This window comes from Cetorhinus maximus, chromosome 1 (genome assembly GCF_964194155.1).
Source record: "Cetorhinus maximus chromosome 1, sCetMax3.hap1.1, whole genome shotgun sequence".
Lineage (NCBI taxonomy): Eukaryota > Metazoa > Chordata > Chondrichthyes > Lamniformes > Cetorhinidae > Cetorhinus > Cetorhinus maximus.
In genome coordinates, this window is record NC_135879.1 from 40945990 (window position 1) to 40962927 (window position 16938).

The window sequence follows — 16938 nt, forward strand, 5'->3', positions numbered from 1 at the left end:
AATGCTTACCTGACATCAAATTGTAAATGAGCCATTGCTTTCTCCAATGCAACATCAGAACAACCATCTTGTTTTGACCTGCAGCGTCCCGTTTGATCATGAGCTGAACTGCAATTCTGATATCCTCTCAGTCTTCAAGGTCACCTATCTCTGACCTCTTAAATATTACCAGCCCTGATTCCTATCACACTTCCACCAGCACTGAAATTCTCAACCATGCCTGCTACCTCAGCACTCCCCTCACTCCTCTGTGCTTCACCTTAACTCGTCGAAAATTTGGTCGCTCACATCCTATTGTACTGACTCCTATTCATCTATCACTTCTCTTTGTGCTGATCACTGATGGCTCCCTGCCCTCAATGCATTTCTAAATCCTTTATAAATTCCTCCATTTTGTGTCCTACCTTACCTACCTTTTCAACCTCCTCTAGTCCTATGTCTCAGCTTGTGATCCCTTTCTCTCTCACTCTGACCTTCCCCTTCTCTGTATCATCTTCAGGTACCATGGCTCTACATTCCTGAATTCTCTTCTTTAAACCCTTCCATCTTATTACATATCTCTCCACCTTCATCTTATCCAGGAATAGGATTAAGACTTCAAAGGATGAGTGCAATTAGTGTAAATTTAATACTGTGAGGAAAATAATAGTGCTGACCACTATATTATTGAATTACATTGATAGAGATATAAGAGAAAATATGTAGAGCCCATCAGCAGGCAGTTTTAGACAGTTTGGATAAAGTTCATGTCAGAAAGGATCGCATATGGTCATGGAGGAACCTGGTTTGATGGGCCAAAAAGTGTTATATACTGTTTCATTCTTTTTCATGCTATTATATATTTATATATTTGTTCCAGTGTGCATTAGTGGAAAATGAGTATTGAGTGTTAGCATGCCATGTTTTCCCATTGTCTCGGTTTTCTTTGTCACTGTGAAGTGATGCAAAACATGACACATTTATAAATGATACATAGTATAGAAATCAGTGTTTATTATGAAACAAGCTATGAAGCATTTTATTCTCTTCTCAATGAAGGCAAAAGGCCAGAATGGCTAAATGGCAAAGCTAAAAAGCTGTAAAGAAACAGGAGCAATTGTTTGTATGATTTTTAGAACAATCTACGGAGCATCGGATATCGATGACAAATCTCTTGTAGTTTCAACAGGTGCCATTGTAGGTTTCTTAACCCAGTGATTGGTTTGATGTTGGTGTTCAGGTTTCAGAATGGCAGCTTGTAAGCGGCTTTGATAGTCCAGGCATGTCTTGTTGTCATGGGCGTAACATTCATCTATGGGTGGAGGTTTGGGGTTGCACTGAGGTTCTTGTGGAGATGCCTTTCGGGCGCAGTTCTTGCAGCTACAAGATACATTAGCAAAGATATAATTGTCATTGAATACATAGCACTGCTTTCTGAAAGTCATTAGATGTTCAGAGAATAAGGTGAATATCTTTATAATTAATTTTCCAATTCATTTAGCATGTTCAAAATGACTAGAAACTCTTTTGCATGTAACTAACATCCATTTGTAGTGAATTCAAGAGGACAATTCATGATACAGTCAAACCTAATGGTCCAAGCTAGGAGTTAGGATCTATGGGGAGGCAGTGGTGTAGTGGTATTGTCACTGGACTAGTAATCCACAGACCCAGGGTAATGCCCTGGGGGACCCGGGTTTGAAACAGCTGATAGTGAAATTTGAATTAGAATGAGCATGAAACCGTTGTCGATTGTCATAAAAAAAACATCTAAAGCGCTTTAGGGAAGGAAATCGGCTGGCCTCCATGTGACTCAGCAATGTGGTTCACTCTTAAATGGCCTAGCAAAGCACTCAGTTGTATCAAACTGCTAAAAAGCCTAAAAGCAATGAAACCGGCAGACCAACTGGCATCAAACTAGGCACTGGAAACAACATAGGCAAACTCAGCCCTGTCGTCCCTGCTAAGTCCTCCTTACCAACAACTGGGGCTTGTTTTTTCATTCATTTACCAGAAGGCTAGGCCAGCATTCATTGTCTGCCCCTTATTACCCTTAAGAAGGCGGTGGTGAGCTGCCCTCTTGAACCACTGCAGTCTATGTAGTGTAGGTGTGGTGTGGTGCTTTTAGGGAAGGAGTTCCAGGATTTTGATCCAGCAACAGTGAAGGAACGGTGATATATTTCCAAGTCAGGATGGTGAGTGGCTTGGAGGGGAACTTTCAGGTGGTGGTGTTCCCATGTATCTGCAGCCCTTGTCCTTCTAGATGGTAGCAATCATGGGTTTGGAAGGTGCTGCCAAAGGAGCCTCGGTGAGTTTCTGCATCTTATGGATGGTACACGCTGCTGCCTCTGTATGTCGATGGTGGAGGGAGTGAATGTTTGTGGATGGGGTGCCAATCAAGCAGGCTGTTTTTTCCTGGATGGTGTCAAGCTTCTTGAGTGTTGTGGGAGCTGCACTCACCCAGGCAAGTGGGGAGTATTCCATCACACTCCTGTCTTGTGTCTTGTAGATGGTGGACAGGCTTTGGGGTGTCAGGAGATGAGTTATTCGCTGCAGGATTCCTAGCCTCTGACCTGCTCTTGTAGCCACAGTATTTATGAGGCTAGTCCAGTTCAGTTTCTGTCTCACATTCTCACAGAATCATACCTTACAGATAATGTCCCAGGCACCACCATCACCATCCCTGGGTATGCCCTGTCCTACCAGTAAGACAGACCCAGCAGAGGTGGTGGCACCATTGTATACAGTTGGAAGGGAGTTGCCCTGGGAGTCCTCAACATTGACTCTGGACCCCATGAAGTCTCATGGCATCAGGTTGAAGATCAGCAAGGAAATCTCCTGCTGATTACCATGTAGCTCTCCCATCTCAGCTGATAAATCAGCACTCCTCTATGTTGAACATCACTTGGAGGAAGCACTGAGGGTGGCAAGGACGCAGAATGTACTCTGGGTGGGGGAATTCAATGACTATCACCAAGAGTGGCTCAGTAACACCACTACAGATTGAGCTGACCAAGTCCTAAAGGACATAGCTGCTATACTGGGTCTGTGACAGGTGGTGAGGGGATCAAAAAGAGGGAAAAATATACTTGACCTCATCCTCACCAACCTGCCTGCAGCACCAGGCATACCTAAACATGAGGTGCCAACCTGGTAAAGCTACAACACAGGATGACCTGCGTGCCAAACAGCATATGCAGCAGGTAATAGACAGAGCTAAGTGATCCACAGCCACCGGATCAGATCCAAGCTCTGCAGTCCTGCCACATCCAGTCGTGAATGGTGGTGGACAATTACACAACTCACCAGAGAAAGAGGGTCCACAAATATCCCCATCCTCAAAGATGAAGGAGCCCAGCACATCAGTGCAAAAGATAAGGCTGAAGCATTGGCAACAATCTTCAGCCAGGGGTGCCAAGTGGGTGATCCACCTCGGACTCTTCTGTAGTCCCCCAGCATCACAGGTGCCAGTCTTCATCAAATTCGATTCACTCCACATGATATCAAGAAATAGCTGAAGGCACTGGATACTGCAAAGGCTATGGGCCCTGACAATATTCCGGCAACAGTACTGAAGATTTGTACTCCAGAACTTGCTGCATCCCGAGCTAAGCTATTCCAGTACAGCTACAACACTGGCACCTACCCGGCTATGTGGAAAATTGCCCAGGTATGTCCTGTACACAAAAAGCAGGACAAATGCAACCTGGTCAATTACTGCCCCATCAGCCTACTGCCCCATCAGCCCACTCTCTATTATCAACATCCTGGGGGTTACCATTGACCAAAAACTGAACTGGATTAGCCATGTAAATACTATGGCTACAAGAGCAGCTCAGAGGCTAGGAATCCTTCTGTGAGTAACTCACCTCCTGACTCCCCAAAGCCTGTCCACCAATGACAAGGCACAAGTCAGGGGTGTGATAGAATACTCCCCACTTGCCTGAGTGAATGCAACTCCAACAACACTCAAGAAGCTTGACACTATACAGGACAAAGCAACCCGCTTGATTGTGACCCCATTCACAAACATTCACTCCCTCCATCAGCGATGCACAGTGGCAGCAGTTTGTGCCATCTACAACATGGACAGCAAGAACTCACCAAGGCTCCTTAGACAACACCTTCCAAACCTGCAGCCTATAGCACCTAGAAGGATAAGAGCAGAAGACACATGGGAACACCACCATCTGGAAGTTCCCCTCCAAGCCACTCACCATCCTGACTTGGAAATATATCACTGTTCCTTCATTATTGCTCAGTCAAAATCCTGGAACTCCCTCCCTAAGAGCACTGTGGGTGTATCTACACAACTTGGACTGCAGAAGTTCAAGGAGGCATCTCACCACCTTCTCGAGGGCAATTGGAGATGGGTAATAAATACTGGCCTGACCAGCGATGCACACATCCCATGAATGAATTTTAAAAAAGCTAACTTCCTAATAGATTGTCAATCACAGTGCTGGTGGGAAAGTGGCTTCAGGGAATCTACCAATGTTTTCCCAAGAAGTGTAGCTCTTCAGCAGGAAGGGGATATGAGTCAACACTGGGAAAAGTGTGGCTGAAAATCCTACTCACAGCACTTCTGACATCTGGTCAAATTCTGAATGGCAAAATTATTCTGTATTTTCCCAAACCTTTCATTGTGTTTCATCAGCTAATAAATGATTTGCAGAGATAGATCATAATGGGATTGGGGCTGCACAGCAATTGGAAGAGATCACCAAGGGAAAATTGACACAGCTGGGAAAGCTAATGGAATGACAGAGAAATGACTAAGAGCAATGAGAGAGAATAAAAGAAAGAGAGGGGAAGAATAACAGAGAAAGGGGTGTAGCTGCTACTGAAAGCAAATAGAAACTTATCACCAATAATAACGACTTGTATTTATATAGTACCTTTAAAATAATAAAATGTCTCAAGGTGATTCACACAAGCATTCTAAAGCAAAATTTGACACAAGCCATGTAAGAGCTTGTAGTCGGGACCAAATGCAACGGCTTCGGTTGTCCCAATATTTAACTCGAGGGAATATTTGCTCAATCAGAACTGGATGCTAGACAAGTAACCTGATAATTTAAGAATAGTGGAGGAGTTGAGTGAGCTGGTGATGAAGTAGAGCTGAGCGTTGTTGGTGTATAAGTGAAAGCTAACACAGGATTTTGATGATATCGCTGAGGGGCAGCATGTAGATAAACAAGAGGGGGCCAAGGATAGACCTTTGAGCAACACCAGACGTACCGGCATAGGAACGGTAAGAAAAGCCATTGTAAGTGATTCTCTGGCTATGATCGGATAGATAAGGATGGAACAAGGTGATTGCAATTCCACCCAGCTGTACCACAGTGGAGAGACATTTGAGGAGAGTGATGTGGGCAACCGTGTCAAAGGCTACAGACAGGTTGAGAAGGACAAGGAGGGAATGTTTACCTTTATCACAGTCTAATAGGATATTATTTGTGAATTTAAGAGCTGTTTTGCTACTGTGGCGGGGGTTCAACATGGAGTTCCAGGAAAGATGGGAACAAATTTGGGAGGTTGGAGATATGGTGGTAGTTTGGAATGGCGGAAGAGTAAAGGGGTTGTTTTTTAGGGGAGAGCAGTGATGATGGCAAATATCAAGGAGAGAGACACAGTACCTGAAGAGAGAGAATAGTTAATGATATCAGCTAATATGGGGAACAAGAGACGAAGTTTAATGGCTAGTAGTTTAGTGAGAATAGGATTGAGGGAACAGGAGGCGAGTCTAATGGAGAAGATGAGCTTGGAGAGGGTATGAGTGGAGATTGGACAGAAAATCGAGAAAGATATGAATTCAGGTCTTGGGTAGAGGGGGCAACAGTTAGAGGAAGTTTAGTCCAAAGGGCTAGCGGAAGAGAGGGATGTGGCAGAGACACCTGATTAGATAGTCTCAATCTTAGTGATAGAAGTCCATGCGATTCTCACACTCAACGGACTGCGGCAGTCCCCTATACCAGCTACATTTGAGTTACCATGACAAACCAAAGGGTGGCCACTGGGTGCCAAGGGCAATCCAAAGACCACCTGCCTGATCATTCTGGTGTGCAACCACAGCACATACCTGCAGCATGCATGCAAGGAAAGCCATGATGCCACATAAAGTGTGACAGAGCAGAACATTGGGATGCTAAAACAGAGCTGCTGCTGTTTGGACCGCTCTGAAAGAGCCTGAAGTACTCAGAAAAGTAAATGCCAGGATTTGTGGTGATCTGCCGTAGGCTGCACCACCTCACCATCATGAAAGGACAGACCTTGCCACCAGCTGAGCAGCTGAGAAAGAGGAGTATGCGGATGAGGAAGAGGAAGGGAGGAGGTGATATAAGCAATTTCTTTCTGGCCGGGCTGTCCATGAAGAACTCATCTAAGTGCGATAATAGTAACCACAGGCCTAATTCCCCCATTCGCTAAATCCCACATCTTTTCTGTCACTGACTGTCACAGCAACCTCTTGAGCACAATGCAAAAATAAAAGCTACCACAAAATTAAACATTCCAAACTAAACTCTTAAGTGAAATCTTGCCATATTGCATTCAAAAGTCAACTAATCGTCCACGTGCAAACCCTTAGTGCCTGTCATCCGTGTGCCATTGTCTGTCTTCGTGCTTCTATGCAGTGCTACCTCAACATCCACAACATGACTGGAGGAAGGCAGCAGTCTGAGCTTGTATGACGGTAAGTTAACCCTGCACAACAGCAGTCTAATCTTCCACTGCAACATTCAGATGCTGCAATGGAAGCTGAGACATTGGCCATCTGATGCTGCATTGCGGTTGGCTCCACAAGTGTACGAATGGAATGAGCCACCGCTTCCATACTGGAAAGGATGGCCTCCAAGTCCTGTGCAAAATCCTGGTGTCTCACCACATCTAGATGCTGCCTGTATGCTTCTTCTTCTTCAATCTCTTCCCCTCCCAGAGACACATGAGGCAGACAAAGCACATGCTTATGTCTGTTTCTGTAGTTAGTTTTTTCTGGCACAGGTCGCCAGTCTGTTGCCAGAGGCTATAGCTTGAGGGGCACCAGTCTGCATCAAGCATGGTTGACCAGGACACCCTCCCAACCTTATCGCCAGCATATTGGAAGGGTTTGCAGGTTGATAATCATCCTGTTTGGCCACATTATGAATGCACCTTCTGTGGCCATCAAGTCCTGGAGTGGGACTTGAACCCAGAGCTTCTGGCTCAGATGCAGGGACCTACCCTGTATCACAGGATCTTCTCCTGGCTCAATGCTATCCTCTAAATATCCTTCCAATGTGCCTATCCTCTGAATTATGCACAACAGTATCTGAGCTGTTGGTTGTGAGTGTGAAATTGAGTGACAATATTTCTTCATCGTCATTGTCTTCTTGCTGTTCCTCTACTGCCTGGCTAGGGTGCACTTTTTTGGCATCTGAAAGGAGAAAGGCAGAAAGGGAAGGTTGTTATGTGGGGGAAAGAAAGAGGTGCATGCTTCTGCTGTCTGCAACTTGTAAAACAGAAGAAATTGTAGAATGAGGAGTTGGTGGGATCTGAGAAGGCGGGTTAGCTATGGGGATACTCTCATCTGCAATGGTTTCTACTCCACCGTTGTCCATGGCCTCAGCAATGAACCAGCCTGTACTATCTCCTCCACGGGGGTTAGGACTTGCAGATGAATTAGTTTCCATCCAGTTAGTTCCTGTTGCCTCCAGTTCTGTGCCACCTTGTCCTGGTAGAGAGTGAGAAGTGTGTCAGTGAGTGTGGTGCAAGTTGTATGGTTGATGGGGCGGTCATGGTTGAATGGCTGGCAGCATGTGCAAGCTGTGAAATGTGTGTGTGTGAGGCTTGCAGGAGTGCATGGGAGTGATGTGAAGCTTGTGAATGTCAGGTGTGAGACCTCAATGATAAAGATTATTGGCAGGTTAGTATTGGGGTTGTGGAGAATTGAACAATGCCTGAGACTAGTGGTGCAGTTGGCAGGATACGTCATTTGAAGATGCATTCACTGACCTTGATCACTCATGTGAGGTAATTGAACCTTTTGAGGCACTGCATCCAGATCCTTGGGCGTGACTCCTGGCATTGACCTCCATGCCTATATCTGTTCCGACTTTCTTCTGAGTGTGTGTCTGGAGGGCATCCCCTGGATACAGGACATCTTTCTACCTTTTCACAACATCCACCAAGGTGCAGCATCCAAAAAACTTGGAGCCCATGCTTTTCCCATGGTGTGTTATTCTTCAATGTTTCTCAGGTTAAAGTTACTTCCTGCATGGTTGACAGAGCCTGCTCCAGGTTATTGATCCACTATCCAGGCAAAGTTGTTTCTCCCTACTTGCTCTATCTAAATATCTTATGGGGGGAAGTGCGGGAGTGGGCGTGGGCAGGCACACCTTCGATTGGTGCCCCAGATTGGGGGTGTGCCGCCATTTTATGTGGGCGGGCCAATAAAGGCCCGGCCAGCGTGACATCCGCCAGGAAGCGCTATGCGCTCCCTGTGCGGGTTGGGGGGGATTCCCTCAGCCGGGAATGCGCTCTTTTGCGCATGTGCACGAAAGAGCACACAAATCTCCCTGAGGCTAAGTGCTGCCTCAGGGAGATCGGCTCCAAATTAAAAATTGTCATACAAATGATAGAAAAATTTCCCTGACATGCCCCCTCATTTGACACTGTCACATGAGTTGGGACATGTTCATACCTTTTATTGAAACCTTTATTAAAAATTTAAATACCCTCATGAAACCTCATCCCGCTTTTTCTGAAGCCCGCCAGGGCTCCCGGCCCTTTAAGGTTGGAGGGTCAGGTCCATTAATGATTTTAATTCGTCTCTCAATGGCCTCAATAAGCCGTTGTCAGGTTGGCAGGTGCAGAGCTGACTCAGCCGCGCCCCCGCTGACCTGAAAATGGAAATGTCGCGGGGTGACATCGGGAATTCCGCCCGACGTCATCCCGCGTCATTTTACGCGTCGGCGAGCGGGCCCCACCCCCCACTCACCGACCGGAAGATCCTGCCGTATAATTTTGATTGCTTCCATGTCATCTCCCCTTCTTCCACTAAAATGCCCCTCAAAAGCAATCGAACAGTTGCTTCTGAATAATCTGATTCCTTTGAAAGAGGCAAAATTATTTAAAATAACTAATACTGGATAATTGAGCTTCTGCTTTATACACCATGTGCAAAATATATTGTAAAATCTGAATTGGAATGGTGATCTGAACTCCACTGCAATTATACATGGCAAAAGTCATAAAAAATAGCAATCATACAAATCTGAAATCTTGTAGACAAACTTGGTCCGAATCGGGGAGGTTGGATCCGAAATGTTCACTCTGCTTCTCAAGGGAACTCTGTAATGAAAGAGAAATTCACAGTCATCCCAAGATTATCAGGGACTCTCAATGTCTGCTCCTAGATAATTTTTTGTGTGGACTTTTATCATTGCTGATGAAATTTTATAATGCTGTTAATTAAAATCAATCATTTCAATCCTTTACAATTTAGCTGAATAGCACTGAAACTGAGGGCAAGCTGGATAATTAATAGTTTTATTGCACCTTTTGAGAAACTTTAAGTTTCATAATGAGGCAATGTGTGTAGCATGACTCAAACTGAACCTGAGTCCATCTGAGTTTTTCTTTCTGATGTGACTGAAGAGGTAGCTTCATGCCAACTGAATGATACATTGCACAATCGAAACCGATTGGCTGAGTAATTCTATGACTTATTAAAACAAATATCATAAAATTGTACTTTGAATAAAATATTGGGGGAAAGAACTCTTGAATTAATTAAGGAACAATTTTGCGCCACAGTGGGGTAGGGCCTTTTGCTGCGGATCAAACTTGAGATGAGATAAATAGCTTTCCCCATCTTGTGATCAACTGGTACCAGCTTGTTTTCCATGGACAGGTACTTCTTACAGTCACTACGCCTCCCATCAACTGCTCATGCAGCACCATGCCCAGCAACCTGGGCAAGTTCATCCACTAAAGACATGTTCATCCACCTGCAGTAAGCAATATTGTGGTGCTACTGTTTTTTCCCCCCCATTTTTAGCTCATTGCAGCAACAGCTTGTAGTTTCTGTAGGAAAAATCCTACAAGAATAATAGCATCAAAACTGTGCACATTGCTTTTCCTACCAGCGGAATGTTTTAACCTGGTAATAGAACTCCCTGGAATTCTGATATTTCTATATATAGAAGTAGAGATGGAGGAGTAAATTTCACCTCCAATCTCTGGACTCCATGTCCATCATGGGGATGAAATTGTTTTGTAGGACAATGATGGTGGGGTGTTTGTGTGTCCAAATTCCTACGCTCCCAACAGGAGAACTATGCTACACCTGGCATCCGGCCTGATTGATGAAATTATTGTCTCCACTCTGTTATATGCCTTTCCATTTATTTTCTCGTGTTCACAGGGCAAACTGTCTCTAATCAGTTTCTAGTAATATACCTTTTCATTTAATTTTACTGTATGGTGAATATGATCAGGAATCAACAATGCATCAACTTACATAATTTTTATATCTCGTGCGATACGTTCCACTGTTACACCATTAGGTAGTTGAGTAAAAAACGTTCTGGATGTCACCTCCAAAAGCTTGCACTTCGACGAAACTAGAAGCTGGCTTTCGGAGGCAGCTGTAAAGATAGACATGGTTACCAGATCTCTAAATCTGAAGCACTATCATTAAAAATGAGGAACTGGTATTTCCTGTATTGGAAGCCCACGTGTGAGCTCAGTCAGATATTAATTGCCTCACCAGTATGAGTAATAGTTTGGTTTTGATGTGTGAGCTGTACTTATTAAATGCACACACTGAATCTCTTGTTGTCAAAGTGAATCACAAAGGACCAGTGCTATTTAGCAGAAGTACATTGATGATCTGGGAATGGCACTGACAGGTAACAAACAAAAGGGCTAGGAAAGAAAAGCTGCTGACCAGTATTCTAGGTGACTACAAATGTCACTCCTGAATGTCAAGAGTATGTTAGCATCTGTTAATAGGAAACTTGCTTTCACAGGAATTGCTGTGGCTCCAGAGCTACCCAGCATCATTACCATGGCCAGGATTTTCCAGTCGTCAGGCGGGCTCGGCGGGAAGGGTCAGGGAGCCGACCACCGCCCACGATCGGCTCCGCACTGCGATTTCACGTGGGCGGGCCAAGTGCATGGATCGTGAACAGTCGTGTTGAGCGTTAACCTGTGCGGGTTTGGGGAGGAGGGAGAGTCGGGTCCAGCGCTCTTTCACGCATGTGCGTGAAAGAGCGCTTCAGTCTCCCTGAGGCACCGGGCTGCCTCAGGGAGATTGAAGCGCTTTTTAAAAAAATATATATGGACATTAAAAATTTAATGAAACATGTCCCCTCATGTGACTGTATCGCATGAGATGGGACATGTTTTTATTTTCAAAATAGAATTTTTATTTCATCAGGATTAGCTTTAGGAAACCTCATCCCGCTTGTGGATGAGGTTTCCTAAAAAACGTAAAGGCCGCTTGGCCTTTTCGCCTACCCGCCAACCATCAGGTTGGACGAGCAGCATAAAATTCAACTTAATTACCTAGTTAATGGCCTTAATAGGCCTGTCAATTATCGGCAGGTGCGCAGTGAGTCCGGTGCGTGCCCGCTGAATGAAATATCGTGCGAGTTTGCGATGACATCGGGATGCATGCCCAATGTCATCGCGCGTCATTTTATATTCCAACGTGTTGGGCGTGCGCCCGTAAGCCGAATGTAAATTTCTGCCCCATGTGTCAGGAAAAATATAATATACCAAGGTACATTCTAGATTGGGATTGAAATTATAAACTTGTAACTAACTAATTAATTGTTAAATTATTGTGGAAACTGCAGTGACATTGATCAGAAGGCGGCTAAAACCTTTATAAGAACTCAGCTAGATGATTGCAATATTGGGCTCCACATTATAGGAAACATATTGAGGCTTTAGAAAGGGTACAAAGCAACTTCACTAAGACACTGCCTGGTAAGAGGAAATACATGTGTCACCAAGAAAATACTGTGATTTGTCTTAATCAGAGTAGGCGACATCTCACTTTTCCACATTGAGATCTGTCAGCTTTGCCCACTCATTTAATCTATCAATGTCACTTTCTAACTTCCAACTCCCATCTACGCAACTTACTATGTCTTCTAACATTGTGCCATCTGTAAACTTGTATATGTAACTCCCTATTTCTTCATCTAAGTTACTGATTATGCAAGGAGAACAGCTAATGTCCTAGTTCAGATCATTGGGCAACATCATTTGTCATATCCTGCCAATCAGAAAATATTGCTTTTGTCACTATTGTATGTATTTTACCTCCCAACCAATTACCAACCCATTCTGTGACATTACCTTCATCATAGGGCAGCATTTAATGCCTGCCCCAGTGTTGAGCTTGGTGATCTGGGGGGCATTTAATCAGGCAAGGGTGTGGCAGATGGGGACACCACTACTTGCCCTTCACCACCCTGATTAAGTCCATGGTGGACTTCCTGCCCTACTGCCAAATGAGGCCCTTAAGGCGATTAATGCCAACTTGCAGGCCACATCCCACCGCCACTGATCCCAATCCTGGGGAGGTGGTGGCAGAGTGGTATTGTCATTGGACTAGTGTTCCAGAGACCCAGGGTAATACCCTGAGGACCTGGGTTCAAATCCCACCATAGCAGATAGTGAAATTTGAATTAAAAGTCTGATGATGACCACAAAACATTACCAATTGTTGTAAAAACCCATGTCATTTAGGGAAGGGAATCTGCTGCCCTTACATGGTCTTAACTGCCCTCTGAACAAGGATGGTTAGGGATGTGCAATAAATGCTGACCCACAGTCATGCCCACATCCCATGAACAAATAAAAAAACATCCAGTGGGGGGAGGGGGGCTTGCCATGTGAGGAGCATGACAAGCAAACCTGTGTGGAGTTGCTTGTGGGATCCAAGTTCAAAGGCTCCTTGTTCTCAATGCCTGATCAAGGGACCTGGCATTGGGGAACTGTAATCTAGCAACGTAGAATGTAAAAAGCAATAACAACTCTCTTTAAAAAAGAACAATGTGACTTAATTAACTTATTTTCATGAAACAACACATACTTTCTTATATAATAAAAGCAAAATACTGCAGTTGCTGGAAATGTGAAATAAAAACAGAAAGTGCTGGAAATAAATACCAGGTCTGGCAACATCTGTTGAGAGAGAAACAGAGTTAATGTTTCGAGTCGAATATTACTTTTCTTCAGAACTTTCTTATACTTTCTTATGTTGTGGACTTATTGAACTGCATTTTTTTAAGCTTAGAGGCAGAATTTAGCTATTTTAAATATATGTGATTTGACAATTTTATATTTTAGTTTTGTGCATTTTAATAAAAGATGTGTTTTTTTATATTCCTGTATTTTGAAATTGTTTTCATTATTTTGTTATTACTTCTTAACTTTTGACAAACCTTGATATTTTGTTTCTTTAGAAAATTGTCTTGACTTAGCCAAGTTTGTACAAATCTTTCATTTTATTGTAATTATTTTAATTGTGGCATGTTATAGATATTGAATTTAAATAGGCTAGTCATGAAAATAGCTTTATATTTTATGATTAAAATATTCTATTTAACACCGGTGTCCAGAGTGAGCACTTTGTTCACAGTTGGTGCTGTTTACTTAGTTTTCGGGACCAATGACTGACCTGGATTGTAAGAAATTACATTTCAGTCATTCTGCCGATCTCCTATTCTGCCACATTAATAAAAACATAAGACCATAAAAATAGGAGCTGAGTAGACTATATGGCCTCTCGAGACTGCTCCACCATTCAACATAATAAGACTGAGATAAAAGCAAAATACTGCGGATGCCAGAAATCTGAAATAAAAACAGAAAATGCTGGAAAAACTCAGCAGGTCTGGCAGTATCTGTGGATGCTGAGTTTTTCCAGCATTTTCTGTTTTTATTGATAATAAGGTTGAGCTTCTGCCTTAACTCCATTCTTACGCCCACTCCCCATATCATTTGAATTCCTGAGAGTTCAAAATCCATTTATCCCAGCCTTGAATATACTCAATAATGAAGTATTCACAACCATCTAGGGTAGTGAATTCCTAAGATTCACAAATTTCTGAGTGAAGAAATTTCTCCTCGTCTCAGCCCTAAATGATTGACCCCTTATCCTGAGAAGGTGCCCCATGTCCTAGATTCCCCAGCCAGGGGAAACAACCTCTCAGTCAAGTCCCTTCAGGATCCTGTATGTTTCAATAAGACCCATCTCTCATTCTTCTAAATTCAAGAGAATATAGGCTCAATTTACTCAGTCTCATAAGAAAACGTTTCATTCCCAGGAACCAATGCAGTGAACATTCACTGTATTGCCTCCAAGGCAAATATATCCTTTCTGAGATATGGAGACCAAAAACTGTGCGCAGTGTTCCAGGTGTGGTCTCACCAAAGTCTATACAATTGTAGCAAGAGTTCTTTATTCTTGTACTCCAATCCCCAACATGCCTTTTGCCTTCCTAATTGCTTGCTGTACCTGCATGCTAAATTTTTGTTTTTCATGTACAAAGTACATCCAAATGTCTCCAAATATCATCATTTAAAAGTTTCACACTTTTAAAAAAATATTCTGCTTTTCTAGTCTTATTATGAAAGTGAATAACCTCACACCTTCTCACATTATATTCCATCTGCCACCTTGTTGCCCACTCACTTAACCTGTCTATACCTTTTTGCAGCTGCTGATATCTCTTTACAGTCTCTGCCAATGTGCTGTATTTCTAGCCTGCCTTGAGTCAAATAAAATACACATCACATTTGCTGCAGGAGAATGACAAGGCTGTTGGTTAAAGTTAAAATAGGCAAATGTGTATACTTTGATGAGCTTATCATGATTTGTCTTAATTTACAAAGGAGACAAGTTAATTTGAACTCAAACACTTCTGGCACATTCTGGAATTTATCATAAGCTACAATAGTTCATCAGCAACTGCATCTTTTCCAATTTTAAGCTTTAACCAAGGTCTTGATCCAAAATGGGAATAGACCATTCAGCTTATTTCAAGACAAAAACAAAAATACCTGGAAAAACTCAGCAAGTCTGGCAGCATCTGCAGAGTCACCTCTCGTCTATTTTTACTTAGTTCTGTTGAAGGGTCATTCGGACTCAAAACGTTAACTGTGTTCCTCTCCGCAGATGCTGCCAGACTTGCTGAGATTTTCCAGGTATTTTTGTTTTTGTTTTGGATTTCCAGCATCCGCAGTGTTTTGCTTTTATCTTTCTGCTTATTTCAGGACCTGATCTGACAATTTTCTGATATTTGTGTGAGATAAACAAGTGGACGTGACCTGACAATGTATTGGCATGTTAATATACTAACTCATTGCCTTACCGAGAGAGACTAGATGTGTGTTAAACAATTTTAAAAATTAAAAATAAAAGTATCGAGCAGAGCCAGGTCACTTCCTCTCAATAAGAAATAGAAAGCTGGAGAACTTGTACCTATTAGGTTCTGAAAGGTACTACCTGACTAATGAAGTGTAAAAGTTAATACATGAAATTACTAGTTTGTGCAAAGTGTTGGTGAAAGCTGTATCCTTGCAGTTTTTAACTTAAGAAATTGCTGTTAGGAAACACTGAACAGAGGCTAGGTACTAACCCATAGGAGAGAGGAAATGAGGGGCAAAACTGTTCAGGTGCAACATAGGACTATCTCAAGAGTTTCTCTGGTAATCCTTGACATATCATGGCTCTAATATAATATACACTGTTAAACTCCTTCATCAATGAAACAATGTAAAAGCTTTTTCTTAAAAACATGCCTTTTGATGTGACTTTGAACATTGTAGAAAGGGCCTTGTACTGTCACTTTCTTCAGAATAAGACATTGAACCAAAGCATTGCCTGCCCTCACAAGCAGACATAAAAGTTCTCATGAAAATATTCAAAGATGAGCAGAAAGGTTCTCCCAGCATATGGATTACCATTTATCCCTCAAACAACATCTTTAAAACAGCTCACCTCATTAAAAGAATGGTCCTTGACCAAGTAGTCCATTTGCCATTTTGAGATACACAGAAACAGATAGTCATTGTAATTATTGCTTAATGTATAGTTACCTTGCTGTGAGATACTAAAATACTTTAACATTAGGCTGACAGACACATTTTGAAAGCTTGTTCAGACATATTAGGAATAACTGTCAGGTAAGTTAACAACCTTGACTTAATTTTGTCTCTGTCCAAAGTGTGCAAAAGTGCCCATTGCCCCTTTAGTTTACAACAAAGAGATTACACATGGTACACAACATTAATGTTCACAAATGAACATTGAAAATTCAATCTATGGCAATGATCTTTGGCGAACACTCATACCATCCTCACTTAACCTAAGTCCACTGATACTGTGTCTAATTATCATGGAGAAGTCCCTAGTCTTCCTATGCCCCTGGGCTAACAAAACAGGAAATATTTACTCATCATATGCCATAATGCAAAATGTAATAATAATTAAAACTTTACCTGCTGCAAGAATTGCACATGTGTAAAGTAGAATTGCTGCAAGTGGCCCTCGCATATGTTTAGTCTTCATCGTGAGACTGTCTCCTTCTATGATCTTCCTTCAGTGTGGCAGCTGTTCACTTGGCTACAACTGTAGCTGAAACAAAATGAAACAGCAAACGGTTTTGCCTGTCTTATGGGTTTGTTTCTTTTAATAACTCCAGGTTGGTTTCTGTTCCATTTTAAGATGTAGCTTCAGTGTAGAAATAAGGTGCTAGTTACCCTGTCTTTGATTGTGGACATTTTAAAAAATTAAAATCTAGTATCGTCATTAAGTCTATGTTGTACCTCCACTCTCCATATCTGTTTTATAATATGGAGACCAGGACCGTGTACAGTACTCATTTAATTGAGATCTAAGCAAGGTTCCATGGTTTGTAATGAAGCTAGTTGAACTTTTTGAGGAGATAACTAGTG

The 16938-nt window shown here is 42.6% G+C and overlaps 1 protein-coding gene across 1 annotated transcript; it reads right to left on the bottom strand.

The window, feature by feature from the left end:
• Positions 1-958: 958 nt before the first annotated feature.
• On the bottom strand, positions 959-16650 carry LOC144679640 (immunoglobulin J chain-like). Its single transcript, XM_078540224.1, has 4 exons — positions 16483-16650; positions 10481-10607; positions 9229-9309; positions 959-1359 (listed from the first exon to the last, which is right to left on the bottom strand). The coding sequence occupies exons 1-4, from the start codon at positions 16550-16552 to the stop codon at positions 1122-1124; spliced, it is 516 nt and encodes a 171-aa protein (XP_078396350.1). The 5' UTR covers positions 16553-16650; the 3' UTR covers positions 959-1121.
• Positions 16651-16938: the final 288 nt, after the last annotated feature.